Source organism: Narcine bancroftii, chromosome 6 (assembly GCF_036971445.1).
Source record: "Narcine bancroftii isolate sNarBan1 chromosome 6, sNarBan1.hap1, whole genome shotgun sequence".
NCBI classification, from domain to species: Eukaryota; Metazoa; Chordata; class Chondrichthyes; order Torpediniformes; family Narcinidae; genus Narcine; species Narcine bancroftii.
Genome location: NC_091474.1, coordinates 17,657,793 through 17,670,560, shown reverse-complemented (window position 1 = coordinate 17,670,560; position 12,768 = coordinate 17,657,793). Strand labels below are relative to the sequence as shown.

At 42.0% G+C, this 12,768-nt stretch overlaps 1 protein-coding gene across 2 annotated transcripts in view; it reads right to left on the bottom strand.

The window, feature by feature from the left end:
• lama5 (laminin, alpha 5) overlaps nt 1-12,768 on the bottom strand; it is a 247,739-nt gene that overhangs the window by 43,393 nt on the left and 191,578 nt on the right. For both annotated transcript variants that reach the window (XM_069884131.1, XM_069884132.1), the window contains 9 exons: nt 12,445-12,612; nt 11,149-11,345; nt 10,623-10,739; nt 8,410-8,564; nt 7,572-7,713; nt 5,971-6,073; nt 5,768-5,884; nt 3,407-3,592; nt 259-398 (listed from right to left, as the gene is read on the bottom strand). In XM_069884131.1, the coding sequence (XP_069740232.1) occupies nt 259-398; nt 3,407-3,592; nt 5,768-5,884; nt 5,971-6,073; nt 7,572-7,713; nt 8,410-8,564; nt 10,623-10,739; nt 11,149-11,345; nt 12,445-12,612 (1,325 nt within the window). The remainder of the gene's footprint in view (nt 1-258; nt 399-3,406; nt 3,593-5,767; nt 5,885-5,970; nt 6,074-7,571; nt 7,714-8,409; nt 8,565-10,622; nt 10,740-11,148; nt 11,346-12,444; nt 12,613-12,768) is intronic.

Genomic DNA, 12,768 nt, shown 5'->3' with positions numbered 1-12,768 from the left:
CGACAGACACTACCCCACTTTCTCCTTTTTGTTTTGTTGCATGATTTATTTATCTTGAAATGTAATTCACAGCAATGTTTGCCCCAGTGTTGCTGGTGCAAAGCCACAAATTTCACAACAATAAATGATGATTCTGAAGCTTTTGAATTATAATTGTGTAACTGAACCACTGTGCTAACGTATCTCAATTAATGGCCAACAAGCAAGTCCAGAACAGAAGAGCAATCTTAAAAATTGAATAATGGAAGGGAGATTTACCTTATTGGCTGCACTTCTGGCCTGTGAGATTAGTTCACGAATGCGATCAATACTTGCAGAAATATTTGAAGTTTGGTTTCGGACTTCAAGTTTATTTAGCTTATCCAGGAGTAGCGGAATGGTTTCATTTAGTGCTGTCACTATTGAAAAAAAAACAAAAAAAAAACACAAGCAGAACTTTGGAACAACAAAACTTTAAAAAATGAGATTAGCTAATGAGCGACAAATAACCCTTTTCCTGATATACCGTTAGAAGAGTGAATTTCCCAATTTTTCCCTTTGTGGATATCGATTCCTTAAGGAACTATATATAACCTGTGCCCTGAGTACTTCAGTGCTGGGCAGAACATCTACCCATCATAAACCGAGACGAGGCATATCAAAGGATCCCTGTCTCATTGACACTGGTTCCACCAAACAGCAGGATGGCTTCAAATGGCATTGTTCCTCATACACAGCAACAAACCAAGCTGATGTTTCAACACTCTGGTGAGTAAACCCTCCAAAGCATCAGATTGTGGGGCTAGACTGCAAGGAGTAAAGGCCGCAAAAAGACCAGTGACCGCAGAGATCCCCCATTCATTGACTTACTTGTGCCTTCCGTAATAAATTCTGACTTATCTGCTCAAGTTCGAGCAAATGCCTCCAACTCATCAGACAAAGCTTCACCCTAAGCAAGACAATGATCCCAAACATACCACTAGAGCAACAAAAGAGTTTTTCAAAGCTGAAAACTGGAAAATTCTTGGTTGGCCAAGTTAGTCAGCTGATCTAAATCAGCTTATTTGAGCATGCCTTCCATATGCTGAAGAGAAAACAAGGGGACAAGTCCCCAAAACAAGCAGGAGCTAAAGATGGCTGCAGTCGAGGGCTGACTGAGCATCATTAGAGAAGATATTCAGCACCTGGTGATGTCTATGAATCACAGACTTCAAGCAGTCATACACAGCAAAATATTAAGCATCACTGCTTTAACATCGCCGTGAAATTAACCTACAGCCCCCGTATATTTTACAGGTGGGAGGAAAACAGAGCACCTGGAGGAAATGTACCAACACCTTCCGGACAGCACTGGATTCGAACCTGGGTCGCTGGTGCTGTAATAGCTTTGCACTAACCACTACACTAACCGTGCCTCCCTGTAAACAGTTGCTACTACCATTCCCTCAAGACCAAAATATTCACTCCTCAAATCATGAGGCTTCGTCATGAACAGTGAGCATCTCTTCTATAGGGGAATGGGACACAATGGCTGCGATCTTAATTAACAATGTACCCAATTCTCAAGTTAAGAATTAGGAATATCAAGAACCTAAACATTTTTTTTTTGTTATTTACAGATTCGGAACTTTTGAAATTATTTAATGTTGAAGCTTCCATAGGAAGCTTAATATTTTGATTTTAACCTTATTTAGGAAGTATATAATTTTAAACCTAAAGGATTGCTTTCAGCCCTTTATGAACTGCTCTTAAGATTAGGGCCCTGGGTGGTGTCAAGAAATCATGGGAACAAGACTTTCAACAACCATTTGCCAAAATTATTTTGAAATGTGTTTGTTCATCTTCTCTTTGCGCCAGGCATTCATTAATTCAATTTAAGGTTCATTGAGCACACTTTTCTAAGGTACAGTTAGCTAAATTTTATCCTAATATTATCTCTAAATGTGAAAAATGCTTAACTGAGGAAGGCACTTTGTATCCTATGTTTTGGCTATATCCTCTTTTTAATTTTTGGCAAGGGGTATTTGGCACCTTATTGTTAGTTCTTAATATTAATTTGACTTCTAGCCCTTTCATTGCTATTTTTGGAGTAAGTGGGGCCAATGGATTTAACAGCGACTTTTTTTTCCCAATCCCATGGTGTGGCTTTTGCTTCCCTCATTGCTACAAGGGCCACGTTGCTGAGATGGAAAGATGCTGTCCCTCCCGCCTATACTCAATGCTTGTCGGATGCGATGGCATGTCTTTCTCTAGAAAAAAACTAGGCGTTCCACTACTACAATGGATCTTAACTTTTTTTTTTCTCTTTGGGGTCCTTTTCTCAATTACTTTCAGAATTTGTAGATTATTTATCTCTGCTTTTTTTAATGACCCTATAGTTATTGTTATTAGTAGTGTACTCCTCAACCTAGCCAGCAACCCTCACATGGTGGGGTTTAATTATTATTTAAAGTATCTTTTTTTAAAAACTTTTTTTATTTAATTACGAGTTACTTGATACGTAACTTGATATTAACTTACTTTATTATTATTATTATATGTATTTTGCATATATTAAAACAAATAAAGATTGTAAAAGGAATATCAAGAATTAATAGAACCTGCTTCAGTTTCATCTTCCCATTACATTAAACCCAATGCAGAGATAAATTTCCTAATATTTACCATAAAATGTTCCTAGTTTGGTTTTCATCTTGAAAGCTGTGTGCACTTTGGAGCAGTTGGCGTAACTGCCACCAAATTAGTAAGGCACATTCAACCACCTCTGAAGGTGACAATCTCCACTGCAGGGCACTACTCTTTACTGCTATTCAACTTTGCTTGGGGACATCCTGTGTTATACCAGTGCCAGCCAAGAACACACATCAAAATTGGCTAAGTTTTATTCCTAGCAACACACAAGAAAGGCATTCTCTTGACTGGGAAGTCTAGGACTGGGGAGTGGTTTCAAAATAAAGGGCAGGCAGTTTGGGATTTAGATGAGGAGAAATCTCCACCACAGAGATTCCATCAAATTCAAGTTTATCATCATCTGACTATACATATACAACCAAATGCAAATAAATAAGAAAGTAAGTAAATAAATAGATAAAAGATACAATTTAAAATATATAAATATTTTGGCATAACTTACTTGATTACATCAATCTTACAGCTTGTGGGAAGAAACTGCGCTCATTTGAAACACAGACACATAGTTTTCTGGGAAGGAACCAAGGGCAACGTGGGTGGTGTTGGAGAGGGATGCTGGGAAGGAAAGCTAGGTTGAAGGGCAAGTTCAATAGTCTGGATGTCCACACCAGACTTCTGCTCCTCATGTTCCTGTGATGGACAAATCTTCAAAGCTGCCTTACACTGAGTGCCTGCGACAGAGCCCAGAACTAGCACGGGGAGTCAGTCTACACTTCCTTCCGTTGGCAATACATACCAGATTTATTAGCTTCTTGCAGAGTTTTGTTGAAGTCCTCACTATCAGAGGGTAGTCCCCCATATTTCTCCCTCCAATGGTCTAGGTTTTTTTCCATTGAAACCAGAGTGTTCTGCACATCCACTGCTGTCTTGTTCGCAGCGGCAGCCACGTTCTTTGCCATTGCAAGATCATTAGCTATATTGCCTGCAAGAGGAATGGGTCATAATATGACAATGTGTAGAGAATCTCAGACCAAAGAACAAAAGCATCCAGAAATACATGATAGGGGCCTGGGCCAAACCCACCACCTGCTGGTTGATCTGTCGGTAAAAGTGGTTACCACTAAATACAATCACATGTGGTTTAAGGCTGGAAAAGTTTCATTTTGCTAATCATATGAAGGCAGAAGGGCATTTATGGTTATTGAACTACCCAACATTCACAGAAACAAAGATGTACAGCAGAGAAACAGGCCCCTTGGCCCAACTCATCCAAAACTGAGATATCTATGCTTATTCCATTTGCTGCATTAAGCCCATATTTTCCATCAACTACCTATTAATACCTATTAAATGTTCAAATTGCATCTGCTTCCAAGACTACCTCTGACAGCACGTTTCAAATAACCACCACCCACATGTCAACAAGCTTGCTCTTCAGAGCTCCATTAAATTTCTCCCCCCCCCCCCCCACTTCAGTTTTAGACTCCACTGCTCTTGGTAGAAATCAACTGGTTACACTAGCAATGGCCCTCAATGTTAGACCCTTCTATTAGTTAGCCCTCAGTCTCCTATGTTCCAATGAGAATAAACCCTGCCTATCCAATATTGCCTTATTAGTAAAGCCCTTCATTCCAGGCAATGCTGTGGCAAACTTCTTTTGCATTCTCTCTATTGTTACCACATCCTTCCATCAGTGTGGTGACCAGAAACAATGTTCCATGTGCCCCGACTAATGTTTTGCACCACAAGAACTAATTTCCTTGATGAAGGCCTCAAGCTCGAAACGTTGGTGATGTATCTTCACCTTTGTTACAATAGGCACAATTTGACCTGCTGAGTTTCTCCAGCATTTGTGTGGTTTTTTTCCCACTTAACCACGGTGTCAACAGAATCCTGTGTTTTACCTCTCAGTGCCTGTGAAGGGAAGCATGCTGAATGCTTTCTTCACTACATCACCCACCTGTATCGCCAGCTTCAGAGCGCATGAACTTGTACTCCAAGGGTCCACTGTACGTCATCACTCCCAATGTCCCTGCCACTTGCAGTACACGTCCTGAGAGAATCTCATGTTCTAAAATGCATAGTCTCACACTTGTCTCAATTAAACTCCATCCATCCATCTTTCCAAATCCCTTTGTATTTTTTCCACAACTTTCTTCCCTATGACATTTTTTTAATGATAGGCTGTCACTAAACACTCTTGCAAATTTCTACAGAACATTCTGGCTAGTTGCAACACTGTCTGGTATAGAGGTGTCTACGAAGGGTTGCGAACTCAACCAGCACTATCGGGGGCAAAGGAGGAAAAACCCAACACCCAACCCCAACCAACCAATTTTCCGCTGCAACCGTGTCTGCCTGTCCCGCATCGGACTTGTCAGCCACAAACGAGCCTGCAGCTGATGTGGGCATTTACCCCCTCCATAAATCTTCATCCGCGAAGCCAAGCCAAAGAAAGAAGAATACATTTAAGAGGCAGTGTCTCAAGAAAGCAGCCTCTATCGTCAAGGACCCTCACCACCTGGTCCATGCCTTCTTCGCACTGTTACTATCAGGAAGGAGGTACAGGAGCCTGATGACGAACACCCAATGTTACAAAAACAGCTTCTTCCCCTCTGCCATCAGATTTCTGAATGAACAATAAACTATAGGCACCTCCACGTTTAAAAAAAATCTTCTTTTGCACTAATTATTTATTTTTAAATAATGAATTTACAGAAATATAATTTGCAGCAATTTTTCCACTTGTAATGCACAATTACAGCTGCTGCAAAACAACACTTGTTCATGACCTACATTCATGACAATAAATCAGATTCTAATTCTGATCCTGTTGACCCAAAACGTTAACACTGTGAGGCCAGATGAACATGACCAGCAAAAGTTTTAGTCTGTTTTCATCTGTTATTTTAACCCCAATGAGTAGTCCCTTCTATAGGAATTGGACAGGACTGGGGGCGTGGCAAGATGGCGTAAGGATCAGACGTGCCTTCCAGTCCTCTCCTGACTCTATCTTATTGTTTTGTCTAGAATTCTTTAAAAGTTTAGATAACTTCAGTGCTGTTAATTTAACTTCTGATGGCACAATTAGGAATTGGATGGGACTGACAATTTAGATGACTCTTCATTTCATTTGCCTCTGACGATGAGTACAAACCTCTGTCGATATCTTTCAGCATGTTTTGAACGGATGCCAGTTGACTGAGGAGTTGGTTCTTCTTTGGTTTTGCTTCTTTCAGTCGCTTCTTTGATTCTTTCAGTGCAGGCTTCAATTCTGGCAGAAGATAACGGAGGTGTTTGACTGCGCACTCAACCAGTAAAAGTGAACGAACCAGAGCAGAGGAAGGCATCGCCACCTACCATCTTCCAGTTTCTTCTCAGCATTGTCAGCCTCTTCCCGGAGCAGGCTGGTGGATCTCTTTAAATCTGCAGCTTGACGAGCCAGATTTTCATCTATCACTTGCTGAAATAAAACATGATAAAAACATGTCCAAATTAAATCAACAACTCTTCACCCTCCTGCATGTACAGTAGTGAAAAAGAACTGAATGGAACACTTATCTGCACATCTTTAACACCATGGAATTTCTTTTAGCACTGCTGACTGAAGTGAGTTAAATAGGAAAGTCTGCAGTTGCTGGCATCAAGTGCAATCCACAAACGTGCTGGAGAAACTCAGCATCCACAGGAAAAGGGCGATCAGCATTTCAGGCCTGGGACCTTCGTCAGGTACAAGCAAAAATTAAAAGGTGGGGGGGTTGGGGAGATGGGAGAGGAGAGGAAAAGGCACAGTGGGAGGAGAATAGGCTAACAGACAAGAAATACCTCCCCCTGTGCATCCTCCCCCCTCTCCCTTATTCAGGCACCTGCCTGTCTTTCCTTATACCTGACTAGGGGCCCAGGCCCGAAATGTTGGTTACCCTTTATTTTCTATAGATACTGCTTGACCTGCTGAGTTTGTGTATTGCACAGGTGACCGAATATTGTTGCTGGAACTGTTGAACCAGAACCGTGGAAAATCAATGCAAGAATAACAAATGATGCTTTGTGCATGAAACATCTTAACATGTTCTGTATGTGATCACTTTCAACATCTTGTACATCTTTGAGTGAAATGGAGAGGTTTGAATGAGGGAGACAAAATGTTATTTAATCTCATTTTAAAAGTAAACATTCTCCCCTTATTTTAAAGTTTCATGATAAATTGCCTTGGATAGATTTACATTGTGATTGAACACATCTACACAGTGTGCCACTTATCAGTGGCACAGTTTGAGTGCCAGTGAGAAACTGAGTACTTGCTGCACAGAGGTAGTCCTAAAGCAGATACACTGCAGGGGCCAACTACATCATGGGGTCATCATCGGTGAACCCCAGTTATGACTGACTTGATCTGCCCTGGACGAAGAGATGCCAGTTTGGATAGCAGTAAATTTATCCCATTATCCTGAGCTGGAATAAAACTCGGGTATGAAAATTGAAGGGACACTTTATCTTCTATCTTGGCATCCATATCAACTTCTCCAATAACTACTCCCCCAGTCTGTTTTCCTCACCTGTCTCCCTTCTTTCAGCTCCCCACCCTCTCCCTTCTATCAAAACAATTAAATCTTCTGCCCCCTTTCCCCATCATTTCTCAGCTAATTTCTCTTCTTCTCCCCCCCTCACCTTTGCCCACCTATTACCTGCTAGTCTGAGATCATCCTCCCACCCTTTCCTCCCACCCTTTCTATTCAAGCATCTGTTTAATTTTCAGGACCCCTGAAGAAGGGCTTAGGCCTGAAATGGCGTCTGCCTTGTGCGATCTATGGATGCTGTGAGACCTGCTTGGTTTCTCCAGCACTTTTGTGCATTGATGTAAATGTTGGGGGGGGGGGGGAGAAACAACATCAAAATGGCCCCCCTCTCAAAAAAACAAGGAGAGGGTCACATGTTCACCAAACTAAAACTGTCCATTTTACCTTGTGAGCCTTCTTAGCTGCATCAATGGCCTCCTTCGCTGCTATCTCGGCTCTCTCCACTGCCTCAATGATACCAGCATACGCATTGGAGGCATTCACTGCTCGCTGAATGAATCCATTTTCATTTGTGTCATCAATCGCCCTGTCAACAAACACACGGTGAGACTTAAAAAGATACAAATGACACTGGATCAAGTCTGGAATTTGGGAAATTGTGCAAAGTGAAGGGAGGAAAGTTTACAGGAGACATTAGAGTTTTTATAAACACACACACACACTAGGGGCATTAAGATACAGGCACATGAATGAAAAAAAAATAGAGGGTTATGAGGTAGGAAGGGTTGAGTTTATTTTAATAAGAATATACAGTAAAATCTCCAGTATCTGGCACCTATGGGAATTGGTCGATGTGCATAAGTATATTTCCCTGCTGCTTGAGATTGCATGTTGCATGATTGGCGAATTGACCACTAGGGGACGCCAATTTTAAACTTTTGTATTTTTTTCCCGCAATTTTTTTTCCGGTTGCTTGAATTCTGGATAACGGGGATTTTACTGTATAGGTCAGCGCAAACTTGAGGCCAGAAAGAATGTACTGTGCTGTAGTGTTCTATATTCCATGCAGCACAGTTTCCCAAACAGAAAATGCAAATTATTTCTACTGATGGATGTGGCTGATCCTGAAACCCACATGACAAGGTACCGGTTCAACAGTTAACAAGCTTGAGAGTCAGCCTTCAGAAGCAGATCCCACGATAGGGCAGAAGTGGGAGGTCTCCAAAGCACAGAAGGACTCGAAACAAAAGGCACAGATTAGCTAACCAACCAACAAACTTGCCTGGATAAGTTCTTAGCCAGCTCATGCAGGAACTGAGCATGCTCCTCCGATCGCTCAACAATTGGGATTTTGCTGCTGGCTGGCGAGAAGTTTTGCAGTTGTTTAAGGAGATGCCTCTTGGCTCCATCCAACATTGCAGCCATCTTCTCATAACCCTTGACAAGATTTACAGATACCACTTTAATTTCATGACGTTAGAAGGTTCATTTTACCGTTCCAGTGCAGTTCTGATGATTGCGATCGTCTCAAGGACTCAGGAAAAGCAAATAATCCTCAGAGATGCTGGCCTTCAGTGTTTCTGGAAGTATTCAATGAAGATGAGACACCTAAGATCCTACCCATACTGAGAAGGTGCCACTTTATCATCAAACACGAAGCTCTGCTGATGCCATCAACGTTGATGTGAAAATTCTGTAAATGTTTAGGTCTCGCAGCATCCAGAGGAAGCAGCCTTGGTAATGTATCTTCACCTCCTAGAGAACCTGCTTGTTCGGCTGAGTTCCTCCAGCAATTCTGTGCTTATACCCAAATTCTGTGGGTCAAAACTGGGACTCCCAGTTGCCCGCTATTTTATTTCTCCTCACCACTCTCATGGAGACACGTCTGCCCTTGGCTTTGTAAGGCCACATGTACATTCGAAGAAGAACACTTAATATTCTTCCTCTGCAGCCTTAAATCTAATGGCGTGCATTTTCAATTTTCCAGCTTTAGGTGACCCCCATCCCTATTCAGCTCCTGTTTTCATTTCTCCTTTATCTCCTCTTGTTCTCCCTTTCTTCTCCTCCCCAGCATCTCTCCACCTCCCTCCCCTTCTTCTGTCATGTACCTCATTCACTCTTCACTCCTTGCCTGCCCCTCACTTCCCCCTCCCCTTTCATGCTTGATATCTCCCATTCCCACGTTAGTCGCAATAAAGAAGGGCGGCGGAGGGAGGGAAGGGTGGGGCGGTGGAGAGGAGTTTGAACAGATGAAGGGAGAAGGGGCACCCCCACCAGTAGTCAGGAACCTTCCATTCCACCAAAGGCCCTGCAGCACTGTGCAAGATAGAAGAGCTTTGTCTTCACCAGCGAGATGGGCAGAACATCAGGTCAGAGCTAAAGAATTGGGCCAGGACCTGAGGTTATCAGAACAAGGAGTAATGTTAAGGTGAGAGTTGGGGTGGGGGCGCAAGTGAAAGTTGATCATTGGGAGGAATCAGGTGTCAAAGATGAGATTGGGTAGCTGACCGAGATTGGCTACAGGAGACTGAGATTGGGTAAGACTGGAAGAAAAGGGTTGGTGAGAGCATGTACAGTAAAGAAAACACAGAATCCCAGCAATGGAATCAACATCCAGGACTCAGTGGCTTCACACCAGAGGAGAATGAATACTGCTTGTGGCACAGCTCACAGAGGTACTGTCTCGCAGCCCCAGCAACCCAGGTTCGAACCTGGGCTCTGGTTCTAAAATTTAGGTGGCACAATTCGAAACCTCCCTCCTCCCCCTCATTGTTGCTGTCCCCTCCTCCCTTTCTCCATCTCTCATCTCCTGCCTTTACCACTGCCCCCCTCCCCTTTTGTTCAACATTTTCTCATACCTTGATGTGGGGCTCAAGCCTGAAATGTCGGTTAATTATTTTTACCTTTGCTACGTAAAGGATACTGTTTGACCTGTTGAGCTTCTCCAGCATGCTGTGTTTTTACTTCAACCACGGTGTCTACAGACTTTTGTGATTTACTACTGTCTGTAAGGAGTTTGTATGTTCTCTCCGTGTCTGTGTAGGTTTCCTCCAAAATGTACGGGGTTTGTAGTTTAATTGGGTGGCACAGTTTGTGGGCCAGAATGGCCTGTTACCGTGCTGAATGTCTAAATAAAAATTTAAGTCTAAATTTAAAATTTAAATTTGATTCTAATTAGAATGTCCAGCACGTGCAGAGGTGGGGTAGTACATCCACCTACTTACGCAGTTACATTAGCCCCTCCAAAAATCCTACACACTCTCTGAGGTATATGATATAGAAAATACTAATTGCATCCATAAAGCTGTTTAGGACAAGGAAAAAAAACTGGAGCGATGAATAAATATTTGGTGAAAATAATATAACTAGTCAGGGGTACAATGAATGAGGGAGTGTTTCATTCTGTTCCCACAGAGCACATCCTGGGGTTCTCTTTTGCCAAACTCGTTGATTGCCGCAGGTTCAATGTCTCGCAGCTCTCACGAGGTCACTTACCACCTTTGCATTGTCAAACATGTGGATGATCGCCAAGACCTCCCGCAGGGCATCCCTTGCCATCCTCAGTAGGTCCATGATTCGTTTGTGTTGGTTCTCCAAATCCTCCACTTTTTGCTGCAAGTAAATTGAAATACAATTGAAATAAAATACAAAGTTCTTCTACAATCGGATAGTAATAAACTTGAACTCGATCAAACATGGGGCAAAGCAAAAAAAAAATGGTTTGGCATGGACTAGAAGGGCCGAATGGGCCTGTTCCTATGCTGTAGTGCTCTATGGATTCCAATCAATAACAAAAATAAAATCAACACCCGTGGATTGTGGCTGAATTCATGTCATCCAATGACATATTCTTGGAAAATACTTTGAATTTGCCACAAGGAAAGCTGCTGTTTTGAAGCCCCAGAAATTTTGGTCTCTAATAAATAAGATAGAATTAATAGTTAATGGACAAATGAACAGCAATTAATCTTGCTCAAAGTGCACCTAAACACCTTTTGATCATCTTCATCCAAATTCTCACCTTTGTCTCAGCCAGTGCAAGTTCATTGATCCTGTTCCTTTCATTTGCTTGTTGAGTTTTGTTAACTGCTTCGTTAAGGGCATCTCTTAAGTCCATAATGTCAGAGTTATGCTTCAATAACATAGCGTTGATGTCATTGATCAAATTCCTGATGTCCTTTAAAGGTTTTTCCACCTGCTTGACGACACGTTCAAGTACTAGAGGAACAAGCAGAAGGTTAAGCATTGAACTAGGTCCAATATTTCCACAATCTACACTATTATGAGGAAAAATTCCCTTCTTCTTTCCTGACAGTCATTTGACCTGAAATGCATGGGTCTTGGAAGGTTTATACATTATATTTCTCATTCCCATGGGGATATTTACAAACTTAAGGATCTGTCACCATCATCTCCAGAAATTAACCTGGTGAACTTCTGCTGAACTCCTTCCACAATAAGTATATCTGCATTTGGATAGCGAGACTAAACATGCACACAGTATTCCAAGTATGATTTTACTTGATCCCATATAATTGCAGCAAAGCATCTTTACTCTTTGCATTCATATCCCCTTGCAATTGAGGCCAACCAATCATTTGTTCTCTTAATTTATATGCTGCACGGGAATGTTAACTCAATGATCCTGTACAGGTCCCTCTTAGCAGAAACACTTTTGAACTGTTTTCTAACTTTTGTGGGTCAATCCATATTTTGCCACATTATATTTCCACCATAAATAATTCATCTGTGATATTGATTCACTTTCTCTATTAGCACTGCCTGTCCTGTGGGGCATGTCCAACAGCTTTCAGCTTTCATGTTCTTTCCTTTGTATTCTCACACTCTAAAAGTCCTCATCGCAAATCAGTAACTCTTTTCCACTCTCTAACTGCCTCCATTAACCAGATGACTACAACTTATCCCCATTGCAACCCTGGCCTCACTCTATCACAGATATTCCCTTTGGTCCATCTACTACTTAGCCACCTTGTCTGCAGCTTAAAACCAAGTTGTTTTCTGACCAGTTCTGATGAAGAGTCTTCAACCTGAGAGGTTAACTCTATTGATGCTGCCTGATCTACTGAGTACTTCCAGCATTTTATATTTTTGTTTCAGATTTTCAGCACCTGCAGTTAATTTTTTTTTTAATTCTCAATTCCAGTCTGACATGAGGCTAATTGATCTGGAGGTCCCTGGTTTCCTCTTCCACCATTTGGAAATAATGGAGTTCATTTGCTGTCTTTCAATCTCTGGAAACTTTTCCCAATCAGCTTTCCTCTTCACCAAGCACACTTCCCAAATATCTGATACTCACACTTCTGCGCTTCAGTTTTCTCTTGCTCAGCCACATCATGCTGACTGCTGAAGTTACGGCTTCTCATTTCCTGCACTAACATCTCAACCTTGGCAAGCTTCTCCACAAATTCTTTGGTGGACAGCATACTGGTGTCCAACTTGGTTTTGTTCATCTGGTCAATCAGATCTGAGGAGGAAGGTTTCACAGGGAGGTTAGTACATGCTTCACCCACCAAGATTAAACTGGCAAGAAGTGCCATGAGAAAGTCCTCAACTGGTCTAGGAGAGGAACCACTCTGCTTCTGTCTCTGAAGAAGTGTGGAATCTGAGCAAGGCTGAGGTA